This window comes from Rhamphochromis longiceps, linkage group LG3, assembly GCF_057381845.1.
Source record: "Rhamphochromis longiceps isolate RC_006_pf linkage group LG3, R_longiceps_female_GT1.1, whole genome shotgun sequence".
Classification (NCBI taxonomy): domain Eukaryota; kingdom Metazoa; phylum Chordata; class Actinopteri; order Cichliformes; family Cichlidae; genus Rhamphochromis; species Rhamphochromis longiceps.
This window is the reverse complement of record NC_140559.1, coordinates 55,825,471-55,838,481: the sequence shown is the minus strand read 5'-3', so window position 1 is coordinate 55,838,481 and position 13,011 is coordinate 55,825,471. Positions and strand designations below refer to the sequence as shown.

Below are 13,011 nucleotides of genomic sequence, written 5' to 3'. Positions count from 1 at the left end.
ATATTTTTTTGTTGAACGCAATGGTAAGCCATTCTGCCTTATATGTCAGACGTCATTAGCACATTTCAAAGCTTCAAATCTTCAGCGCCACTTCAGCTCACTCCATGCTAACATCAACCAGGAATTTCCAAAAGGGACTGAACTTCGCAAGCACGAGTTGGCCACTTTGAAAAGTCAGGCAGAAAAGCAGATACAGTTTTTCCAAAAATTTACGAAGCGGTCAGAGCTTCTTTGAGCTTTTGGATGCCGTGAAACTGTTTATGGAAAAGAAGGACAAGGACTATCCCGAGCTCTCGGACCTCAAGTGGATTATGGATCTGGCCTTTTTGGTCGACATGCTGTGTCACTTGGACAGACTGAACCTGACCCTGCAGGGTAAGTTAAAAATGCTCCCTGACCTAGTGCAAAGTGTGTTTGCGTTTGTCAACAAACTGAAGCTGTTCAAGACACATATTCAAAAGGGAGATTTAACGCATTTTCCCACTCTGCTAAAAGCCAGCGGGCAAGTCGCCAGTGCTGCCCTGAGTAAGCAAAGAGCCAGATATGCAACGCTGATTGAAAACTTGCACGAAAGCTTCGTGACCCGGTTCCATGATCTACAATTGAAAAGGCCACAGATTACGTTCCTCGTCGACCCATTTAATGCAGAGACCGGCTGTTTGAAAGTCCCGCTAGTCACAGATGAAGCTGCGGCTGAGTTGGAGATGATCGATCTTTGTGAAGAGGACCAATTGAAACCTGCTTTAAGGGAAGGGACCATTGAGTTCTGGAAAAGTGTGCCAATGGAAAAATACCCCAATGTCAAACGGGCTGCGCTTAAGATACTGTCAATGTTTGGGTCAACATACGTCTGCGAGTCTGTGTTTTCTACCCTAAAACATGTGAAATCAAAGCATCGATCTGTTCTGACTGACACACATGTGAAAGAATTGCTTCGAGTGACAACAACGGAATACAAGCCAGATTTAAAGAGGATTGTTCAAGGCAAGGAATGCCAGAAGTCCCACTAAACAACATGCATTATAAAAGTAAATGCTATTGTAGATTATTATATTTTTGTTTGTGGACTTGGTTGAACTGAGAGTTTGTGTGTGTGAGACAGTGCACACAATGTTCATTGTTGAAAATGACTGGCCTGTGGTTTTAGTACTGTAGGAGTCCATTTCTGTCATTATCATGTTGGTGTGTGACATTTACAATAAATCTGGCTGAGCAGAGATGTGTGTATTTTGTGTGTGTGTGTGTGTGTGTGTGTGTGTGTGTGTGTGAGAGAGAGAGAGAGAGAGAGAGAGAGAGAGAGAGAGAGAGGAAAGGATGGGTGATGTTCATGTGTGCCCATGCGTATGATGTGGCTCTTTGCGGTAACACAGTAAAAAAAAAGTGGCTCTTGGTCTCTGACTGGTTGGCCACCCCTGATGTAGACATTAACATGTATTTGATTTTCTACAATTTATCACAGTGAATTGCTGTATTATCAGAAAAAGACTGCATGCAATTGCCAACATGCAACATTTCTGGCAGGTTTTTGGTTGGTATGCTTAAAAATCTCATCTCAGTAAGATAACTTTTGTCTGATTGGCTAATTGATTAGTTTAAATTTAAGGGCAATATATGTTATTTCAATACACAGTAAAAGTCACATTAATATCGAATCATGAATGAAATATTGTGTTAATATCATATTGTGGCATGTCTGGTGATTCCTGCCCTCTCTAGATTAAATAGTGCACCCTATATAAGATCAGCTTAGCCTTCAGATGCTGTGGACTGGCTCTGAGATTGGTTCATTTGCTGGAATTGTTGCTAGGCTTTTCTTTGTGGCCTGTCTGAGCAAACTCTATGCTCATCTTCAGAATTTAGCAGTTTCGAGATGTTAAAAAACACATTTCATAGCATTCATTTATGAATGTGTAGATGTGCATTTCTTTTGCTGAAAAAAGACCACAGAAGGTTATTTGCTGTATATTTTCAGTCAATAGCTTGTTAGCACTCACACCTCATGGATCCATCATCTTTGCTGGCATTAAAAGTCCATTTGTTAGGATTCTTGTTTCATGATTAAGGGGACAGCTGGAGTGCACTTGCCCTGTATTTGCCTATTAGAGATGACAAATAGTTCTAAATATTGAATTTTGCAGTAAGATAACCTTTGAAAGCAGTTGCTGCTGAATGATGTGGGTGGAGAAACTAAATGGGTAATGCTTTCCAGTTCTTCAAAGTCTCCTTTCGAGGTTTTCTTCGAACACAGTACATAAGTCTGTGTGCTTCAGTGAAGCACTTCAGTAAAGGATTCAGGCTGTCCTGGGCACAAGGGAGTGTAATTAAAACAGAAAAAACAGTTTGATAGGACATGATAAAAATTAAGTGCGTTGAGTCTTCATCAGAAGCTGTCGGACTTGGAGCTCCTTTGATATCAATATCAAGGGAGTCAATGATAAAACAGCACGTCAGGGTTGAACTTTAGCCTTGATCAATATCATAAATGCTGTAAATGGCTGCTCTATCTGCGCTTTGAAGTGCTTTCATATTCTTTTTGTGAAAGAACTCCTGGCTCACCAGTATTGACAGATGGATGTCAATAATAGCCCCCTGGCGAGGAACATAAACTGGCAAAAACTCAATAGCGAATTTAATAGTGATTTTGAGTTCATTTACAACCAAACGTCCACTCCTTTATACAACTTCCAGTATGCGTCAGTTTCACCTGCTGTTTCTGCCATGTTTCCTAGCTCTCAGTCCGAGGCAGCACATCAGTGAGTCACTCGCTGGAGCCTGATAGACTTGACTGAGAGCTCTGAGACATGATGGAGGGTCCTTTTTTAATGTAATTTAAATAAAATTTAATAAACTTTACTATTTGTGTTCACTCCCACAGCAGCAGTAAAGAGTAGATGGTCACAGACAGTCGTTGGTGAAGAAAATGGAGCATTTATAGGAAAATCTTTCTCTCAGGAGTTTGTTCAGGCCAGAGTGGAAGTGGAATGTGTGAGATTTCAAGTCAGAAATGCCGAAAGAAACAGACGGACTGACTGGGACATTTATGAACATTTTCCATAGAAATGATACAATGGCACTATCAATTAGACATTCAAAATATTGTTAGTAATTATCATAGATCAAGCAGAGAAATGTCAGAAAATCCCCAATTGTCTCTCAACTTTCTTCCTTACTGATACTGTGTGACATCTGTCTGATTTCCCACAGCTTGGCTGACAATGAGCAGTGAAAATAAGAGAGGAAACAGCACCTCGGAGAGCAGCACTTCATCTACAAAGACCGTATTCCTCAACAATGGCTGCTAAAACTCTGATAGTATTGCTGTTGAGTGTGTGTGGTGCTCGGGCAGACACCACAGAGAGACGTAAGCTCTGCACTCGAGAGCATCTAAAGCATCACCTGGTGATGGAACAGAAGGAGGAGGTGTCCTAGTCGTCTGTAGTGACTGTCTGGAGAAAGAAAACGAAACACTGAATTCAGCCACCAAGATGGGGGTGGAATAAAGAGCAGCACAGTTAATGTCTACCTAGAGATGGGCTGAAATGCTGAAATAGGATATGACCATATTTGGAGTGTCACTGTTAGCTGTGTCACCAGGTGCATCAGTAATTAACTGTGATATTAAATGTGCAACAAATTTTAGCAAGCAATAATGGGATTAAACAAAAAGCATACGTAGCAGAAATCTGAAGAGCCAGCTGCTTTGTGTCTGAATACAAGCAAACGCTGAAGGAGAAACATAACTCTAGGCCATAAAAAAATTACCCCAGTACATTTCATACTAGTCATTAATAGGGATTAATATTGAAATCAGATATGGAAACAAACACCATTTAACAGGCTCTAGACAGCCTACTACATAAATTTGGTCATTTTCTCTGAGACACACTCACTTTAGGACTGGTGGCCATTACAGGAAGTTTTTTTCCTTAAACTTAAATATTTGTTCTTTTAGTGGCTGATTGACCAGCCTTAAATTAGGCTTTTGAAACACAGAAACAATAAATACAAAATTAATCATTCGTTTCTTTCTAATGTTTTGCGTCCAAAAATGTCTTCCTTTCACATTTTATTGTTTCTTTAATTACCCACGAGTAGGAGTGAAACAGAATCTATGCTCCTCCTTTTCCTCATCAATCCGGCGCCAAGCAGTTCAATTAAGCCACGGAAATCTGCCCAGTGTGTGGGAGCCTTTCTGTGGTGAATGTACCCTGAAACCATGACAGAACTTGGACCAAAGCACAGAGCTGCTACTTACGCCTGTAATTAGCTTCACACAATGTACACTGGGGGCAACAGCAACTGATGGAGGTTAATGGTATAACATGACGTTTAAAGTGTCGAGAACTATGTGGACCTAATTGAGTAGTCTGCCTCGACCCACGCTAACACAGCTTTCAAAGCCAAATTAATGCCAAAGTTTAATTCATGTATTTCAGGTGCACAGTCTTTAACATGATGACCCATTAGCCATTTGAATATACAAGACAGTGACCATTTTCAAGATGCTAACAACTGCTGGTAAAATATAATTTTTTGAGGTGGAGTCTTGATTTTAGTTTTCATGCATGTTCACAATGTAGAAATATACTTCCTAACCCTCAGGTTACTCATAAGCTTCTTTGTATCAAATTAGTAAAATTTTTTCCCCAATTAATTTACTAAAGGGGAAGTAGAGGTACTATGGAGTAGAGGTAGTACTTTTTCTGTGAGCCACATCTCATGATTGGTCTTTTCATGTACAATCTAGTGTCTGAACTCAGCCTGACCCTGTAGCCACCCTTTGCTTTGCACACTCTTGGCATTCTCTCAATGAGCTTCATGAGGTCGTCAGTCTTGAAGGAGTTCCCAGAGATGCTGAGCACTTGTTGGTCCTTTTGCCTTCACTCTGGGGTCCATCTCACCCCAAACCATCTCCATTGGGTTTAGGTCACACATTAAGAAGCCAACAAATTCCACAAATGAACCCCGAAAACCATTTCAGCTTCATCATCAAGCTCACTGAGACGAGGCCAAGGGTTTGCAGCGCTGTCAACAAAGCAAAGAGTGGCTGCTTTCAGGAATCTAAACTATAAAACACATTTTGTTATTTATCACTTTTTTCTTTGCTAGATAATTCCATACATCTTGCTTCATATCTTTCATGTATTCAGTTTGTATCTACAATGTAGAAAGTGTTAAAAATAAAGAAAAACCATTAACTGAGAAGATGTGTCCAAACTTTTGACTTGTAGTGCATAGGGCAGGGATAGCTCAGTAGGTAGAGTGGTGGCCCCATGATCGGAAGGTCGGGGGTTCGATTACCCTGAACAGCCACCCTGAGGTACCCCTGAGCAAGGTACCGTCACACTGCTCCCCGGGCGCCCAGTGGCTGCCCACTGCTTCACTGAGTGAATGGGTTAAATGCAGAGAGGGATTTTCCCCACGGGGACCAATAAAGTACACTTTCTTTCTTCTTATTTACTGTACATATCCTAATCAGGAGTTCAACATTTTAACAGGAAGCTGTTGATCAGTCTGGAGATTCTGCCTTTTATATTGTCATGATCCTGAGTCCGTGACTCAGTGATTTTGTGTTTGGTGTATTTATTGTTATTATTTTCATTATTGTTTGTGGGCTGTTTTTGAATGGTTTGTGTTTTGTGTTTTAGATAGTGGGTTTCTGGGTTTGTGCTCCCCCTGTTGGTCCCTGGTGTTAGTGTTCCCCTGTCTCGTCAGGTTAATCAGGTCCAGCTGTGTCTCCCACCTGTGTGTGTGATTTCCCAGTGTCCCTCTGTGTATTTATAGTGTGTGTTTGCCTCTGCATTACTCTGTGAATCCCCTGCGTGCTCTCCCTGCTGTCCTCCCTTCATGTTCAGGTTTGTTGCTCTTTGGTTCAGTTTCTCCCAGATTAGGTCATCCTTAGTTCTGTTTTGCCATCCCCACTTTATGTTCGGTATTCTTAATAAATCACCCTCACATCTGAATAAGTGCTGCATTTGAGTCCTCCTTCCACACATCACATGGCTGCTGCCCCAGTCGTGACATATATTCCATGACCATCTGACTGAGTACAAAATAAAGTTAATTCACAGAAAGTTAATTCTGTTGATCTGGACGCAACCTGCAAATGGACTGAATCTACTTTCTAAGATTTGTAATAAAAGTGTCCTAAAAAAGATCATTGCTTGGCCTGTGACTATCAGGAGTAGTCATGCTTGAAGGAAGTTGGTAGGTGTAGCTTGGTTGTATATATGATTCACTACATTCAACCAATTTCTAATATGGAAAAATGTGTGTCTAAAAATATGGACATTACATTAAAGTCTCTTTAGCATTCGTGCAATGTCTTGTTGCAATTATCTGGTGTTTTTTAACTGTAATTTAAACAAAACATATAACATATTGAAGTCTTGTTGAAGTTGGAAATGCAACTCACCTTGGAGTTGCATAGATAGATAGATGGTCTCTTGGGTCACACTAATTAGAGTTGATGGTCCTAACCTACCGCTTGCTCTACTTCCTTGCTGACAGATAATTCAATGTTTAGAAGTTTTTTTCATTTATCACATAGCCTCCCAATATCCCCCTGTCCTTTCCAGCTCTCCTCACAGACATGCTGGCCACTTAATGACTTGCCTTAACGTATTTTCACAATGCAAATGAAAGGTGGTATTCTGACAAAACCTCTGACAACAGAAAGAAAGATTGCTTGTGCTTCTGGGCTGTTCTGGCACAAATGAACAACCTACAGTATATATGCAAGACACTGTAACAACACATGCTAGAAAGACAAAAACTATTTCTTAAGAGACACAGATATTATTTCCTTTCAGAAGTCTTGTATGATGATGTGCCAAGCAGGCAAAAATTAAGCTTGTGTGACCCTGAAATGTACGCTCACCTTGCGGACCCACATTGGCATCATGTGGGTGTTGGGAGAGCGATGGTGGAGGTTGAGGACAACCACGCTGAGGATGACAGAGAATGTGACCAGGACCATGGTAAACATGATGTAGTTGACGATGATGGGAACACCCAGCGAGGTCTCGGGGATCTTATCAGCCAGCAGCAGCAGGAACACGGTGAGGGTGAGCAGCACATTGATTGACAAACCCATCTTCTCACCTTGCAAAGAAAAAAAAAACACAATTATTTAGGAAAGTCAGAAACAGCGCATTTCTTGTTCCTGTGTTACGACTCATTAAGCTTTACCGGGCCAAGGTTTGTTCCATTTTCAACTCACTGAGATTCGAGGAGCATCTGGTGAATGTAATTTACTAGCAATGATGCTAATGAAAAATTCATCTCCCATTCTAAGTGAGGCTGATTGGGTGACACAGCATTGGCTCTTTAGTTCATTCCGTGGTCACGTACAAACTGTGTACGAACTGTGTTTGTAAATGACCACAGGCCTGTACTACGAGGCCAGATTTCATCACCAAGGTAACTTCGGGGTTAACCTGCAGTTTTATCTACTGCAAAAGTGGTTCACGTCTTACCTGGGTGCATCACATGATAATTTATGCTTTATGCTTATCTAATCTCCTGCAAAATTAGAGATCAACTTAGTTCTCCAATAGAATTGCATTACCAGTCCTGGTGGATCCCTCAGACCTCTGTGCACATGCAATAGGAAGATTTAAGGTTTTCCAGTAGCATCTAATGTCTCTTGGTTTCTTAGAGACAACTTTTTTATTTAAATTTAATGTATTTCCGTTTCTGTGTGTTGGCCCTGCGACAGACTGGCGACCTGTCCAGGGTGTACCCCGCCTCTCACCCTATGACAGCTGGGATAGGCTCCAGCGCCCCCCGCGACCCTGAAAAGGACAAGCGGAAGCGAGTGGATGGATGCATGGATTTCTTTCTGTTGGCTGCAAACGATTTACACCAAGACCCAGGGTTAATTTAGCAAGTTGCTAACCAACTCCGTGTGACGGCTTATCCTGACTGTCAGCGTTGGGGTAAATGAATCCAGATAACAGAAAGGCATCCTGGGTATGCTGAGCTTGCTTCATAGTACAGGGCCCAGAAGGGTTGAGCTGGTAGGTTAAGAGAGCAGTTTGAAGCCTCTCACTGAGAAGCAAAGCATCTCTTTCTGCATCACTGGAAAATTAATGTAAAACTGGAGGAGATTAAAAAAACAAACCCTACGATTCCCTGTGCTGTTTATGTGTCCCTTTACTGCGTGTTCAAATCAGTCATTTCATATGACCCTGGTTCAAGACTAGTAGGAGACACAAATCCCTGTGAGGGTTGCATCAGGAAGGCGATTCAGCAGAAAGTTCCGCCAATCAAATATGCAGATACATCTCTGGTGGCGACCACTTGTGAATACGGGAGCAGCAAAAAGAAGCTTTTGCTTGATCATCCCAATAAGACTCTAAGTGGTTGTTTTTAAAGGTCACTTGCCTGGTTGCTTTTTTCAGTGAACAAAGCAGATGGCACACACTGGTCAGTAAACTATGATACGTTTAGCAGTTATCCTAATCAGACATTTTCTGCAATACTTTTTTCCCACACGTTCCAAAAAATTTAAATAAAAATATTACAGAGTGTTAAAATGACTTTTTATAGCTATTTTAAACTCCTAAAAATAGGCCTACATCATTGTTCAAGAAAATAATAACTTTATCAATGTTTAATATATTTATATACTAAAATACATGCCTACATCAATGCATAATGACAGTATCATGTCAATGAATATTAATGCAGCTATGCAGGAATGCAGTATGTTATGTTCCGATCTGTGTACCTTATTGAGGTTCATGCATATTTGCACATCTGTGGGTTTTGTACTAAGTCAAACTTTAATATCTCAGGTTGTATTTTGCATATGTGTGTCCTAATCAATCAATGTACCCAATGAGCAGGCTTGTCCAAACATAAAGGTAAGCGTATAAGGGAAAGGACAGAGTCAAGCCGATTGCTCTAAGCTGTTTTTCTACCTCCTTCATTTTAAAGGTTATCAATTCAACTGTGTTCCACGAAGCACCTATCTAATCTGAAATTGGATCCGTTTATAATTAGCTAAATGCCTGATTGCCCATTTTAAACCGACCACACAAACTCAATTGGGAAATGGTATTAGCAGTTTTACATCAAGGTGGAGCTTGTTTACGATAACATAACGATAACGATCACATAAAGAGAGCTTTAATTCATAGTCATCAAGTGATCTGAAAGCAATTTCTGTAAAGTGTTTACCTGCATCGGGAGGCAGATAGAAGTTGAAGATGGCGATGATAGTAATCAGGATGCAAGGGATGATGATGTTGATGATGTAGTACAGAGGCTTCCTCTCGATGATCAGGTAAAAAGTCATTTCCTCATATTCGTCATCAAATGTGTTCTTCCTGCTTGGCTTGTGTCTTACGTACCACTCACCACTCTCTAGAGAAACATCCACAGCTTAGATTTCTATTAATTTTAGCGCATTTAGTAATCGTATTACACTAGCAACACATTTGCAAACCACAAGAAGGGGTTATGCAAAAATGCGACGCTTTGAATATACAGTAACATGAAAATACATCTGAAGTACTTCTACTTAAGAATATATGTATCACGTCATGAGTGCTCACCACTGAAAGACTCGTCCAGCTGGATCTCCCGAATCTCCTTGCCTTTTGAATTCAGGGCATACTGCAGGTCGATTTCTGTTGAGTCATATGTGTAAGAGCGAAACTGCATGGTGCAGTTCTGCCAGTCGAATGGGAAATATGTTACCTAGACACAAAAAACTGGCATTTAAACGAGTTGGAAACAACGTCCAAGCTTAGATGAAACTGGATGGAAGATAAATACATAGTAGATCTGTGTAAATTACCTTGACTCCACAGGAACTGCAGTACAGAGCAGGGGGAGTCCAGGTTACCCTGCCATTACTGTAAACCTGAACATGGACATGCAGGGCCACATCAAACTGTCCATCATTACTGAAAACAAAACATGAAATACAAATTAGCCAGTTTTGGTTAATAAATCAAACTATATCACATGTTATATGTTGAGGTAATCTGTAGTATGTTATGGATGGTGACATATCACAGAATTCCATAACATATCTTGAAACATAGCACAAATTGTATTGTGTCAAATGAATTGCATTTGTTCTGTTGTCTAACAGTTAAATAAGACTCTTCTTAGACGAAAAGTCCCTGCATTTGTCATTAGTTTCACTTATATGTGTTGCAACAATTGCTTCTCTAAGATCGTTGCTGATGTTTTACCTCCTTGGCATTGTGTTAACACACAGCTGAATGCTCCAGACCTGCAAACTGCCAAAACTTCTACTTTTTAGAGACACGGTGACACTTGCTGATGATCAGTTCCTCAATTGCATTAGGCTGGTGACATCTGGCTGCTATTTACTGTCTTAATTTCTATAGATGCACTAAGAACATACTCCACAAAGTTCTGTGAAAACTTTTTCTTTTCTTTATCAGAGGTCTGTATTTATATAGTGTTTTGCTCCATGTATGATCTGCTTTGGAAAATGTGTTTTTAAGAAAACTTCAAAAATGTGACAGAGCAATTGAGTAAAACTGTAACAAGAAATGACTTTTTGGTTTCACTTTTCTGTAAAGGTCAGAGACACCCCCCCTCCCTCCGTACTATGGGAAGTAATCTATTTTGTGCTGGAGATGGATGGTTTATTGTGACTTTGCTTTTACAAAGATAGCTGAGAGGGCTTGGTGAGGAAATCCAGGCAGCATAAACTAAAATGTGACAAACAGTGAGGTGTCTCTGTTCCGCAGCTGCACCACCAAGGCATTATTAGAGTACTGAAGCAATAACAACTCTCTATGCTGCTGACTTAAGTTATAAAGTTGCAAAATAGCAGCAATCAAAGTTTGCATCTCAGTTGTAGTCTCTGTTTTGTTATCATCTCAGTTCCTCTGACAAAGCTTAGAAAGAGACAGACAAGGCAAAGTCACGGCTGTGTAGAATATGAACATTTAGCTCCACTCCCACATCTAAACATTGTAATTGGCATTAAATGGAGATTGCACACTTTTTATGGAGCACTTTGACTGTAAGTGCAGCGCTAATGTTGTTCCTATACTAAGCTGTCGGGCTCATAACACAATGCACAACAAAGACATCAAGTCAATTAGACACAGATTTAGCCTTCTGTCAGTGTACAGTGTTTGAGTTTTATGTCTCTGATAATTGAACAATGAGAAGCTTGTGTCTTTACCCCGGGCCCTCCTAAAAATCTGTCCCTGTGAAAGTGCTGCTGCTAAAATGGCCGGCATTGAACAACCCAAGAGAAGCACGCGCAAATTTGCATTTGTGTGGACGTGCATATTTGTGTGTATCCGTACGGTTCCAAATGAACGCCTCACAAGCTGAAGTAGCTGAGCGGTGCTATCAGCTCAGTTATTAGGGAGCCATGCTGCTTAATTGCCTATAAAGTGTTGATGAATGGAGCAGTGGGGATATTTACAGTGGTGTTAATGGGAGCGTGTCTGCGTGAGCCAATATGGGGAAAAGACTAAGCTTGCTGTTCTGAGTATCTAAATCTTTAATTTAATGCTGTGTTATATAGTTTTTCCAATACACATGAGCACTACTATAATTTACCTGGCCCATCACCTAGTCTCCAGTGGCCTGCAGCTACAAGCTACAGGGGTATGCAATTTGTCCAATTTCAAAACAATATAGTACGATGGATACGGATTTGATATGAAAATATTTACTATATGGCAATACTTGTTTATTTCACTCAGGTAGGGGTAAATTAGTAAGTACAAAAGGTTGCAAACACTGCATACAAATACAAAAATGGAACAAAGAGATCAAAAACGTTCTCCTTTCAAGTCTTTGTTAATGTTAACGTTGATGCTAATGCTAATGCGAGTTGCAATGCTGATACTTACTTATTGATGAGGACGATGTCAGGAAGCCAAACCTTCCCAGAGGGGATGCGTAGCACCTGAATCCCATTGTGCTCCTTCGGTTTCCATGACAACCGATAATCTGTCCATTCCTGTTTGAACATTTTTATAAAAGCTTGTTTTTTTTTAATACGTAGGGATGTTATTATCCACAAGTCCATGAAAAGAGTTGGGATTAAAGCAGAAAATGACAGCAAGCAGAAACTTTTCTTTAACAAATGCAACCAATTTGTCATTGTATCACTTTATCTTTCATTTCTCCACTTCTGTAATTAGATTCCACAGGGATGGCTTCCCTGTGCATTTGTCCTTGCATAACAAAACACAATTTGCATATTTTTTCATTTTGCCTGCTATTATGACTACTCCAACTGTTCTACTGATTATATGCACAGTGTGCATTGGCACTGAGCTGTACTCGAAAGACGAGGCCCCGTGTTAATAAACATACTGCCACTGGAGTAGGAGTCACGGATGAGCTGCTCAGTGTGATGTGAAAGAGTTTTTCAGTTAGAGTACACTCAGAAAGCTGTTGGATAATTCATTCTATCGGCTTAAGATTTACTTCAATTTGCAAGTATGACGAGCAGGCATGCAAATAGACTCACCAGATTCATGACAACAGTGGTGCTCATTTCTTCATTTTTCATATTCTGTTATAAAAATGCGAAAATATGCATTTCAGTATGTACTTCATAACTGTTTGCTTCAGATCGTTTTTCATTTTGTAGGGATACAGATACAGAGTTATGCACAAAGAACACCCTAATGGCATTACAGGGTTTGTGGTGGTGAGAGTTTGAAAAATGGTATTCAGGGCAGCTGTGGTACAGGAGGCAGAGCAGGTTGTCTACTAATCAGAAGGTCAGTGGTTCAATCCTCAGTTTCTCTAAGGTGCATGTCAACGTATCTGTGGTTAAGATACTGAATCCTAATTTGCCTGCAAAGCATTCAATGAAATGTGAAAGACAGGTTTTAAAACAGCTCTTAGGTGTAGAAATAGGTTTGTGGATGGGGCTTATAATAAGAAAGCACTTTGAGTGCTCAGCAAAAGCAGAAAAGTGCTGTAAGTACCATTCCCACCAAACACCATCCATCAGTTTAATGGACTAAATCCGGTTAGTCAATC

At 40.4% G+C, this 13,011-nt stretch overlaps 1 protein-coding gene across 1 annotated transcript in view; it reads right to left on the bottom strand.

Annotated features, from left to right (window-relative positions):
- The window catches only part of chrnb1 (cholinergic receptor, nicotinic, beta 1 (muscle)), a 28,266-nt gene that overhangs the window by 8,224 nt on the left and 7,031 nt on the right, over positions 1-13,011 (bottom strand). The window contains exons 3-8 of the mRNA XM_085400418.1: positions 12,491-12,535; positions 11,865-11,974; positions 9,809-9,917; positions 9,564-9,708; positions 9,187-9,372; positions 6,881-7,104 (exon numbers count right to left, since the gene is read on the bottom strand). Coding sequence (XP_085256544.1) covers positions 6,881-7,104; positions 9,187-9,372; positions 9,564-9,708; positions 9,809-9,917; positions 11,865-11,974; positions 12,491-12,535 — 819 coding nt within the window. The remainder of the gene's footprint in view (positions 1-6,880; positions 7,105-9,186; positions 9,373-9,563; positions 9,709-9,808; positions 9,918-11,864; positions 11,975-12,490; positions 12,536-13,011) is intronic.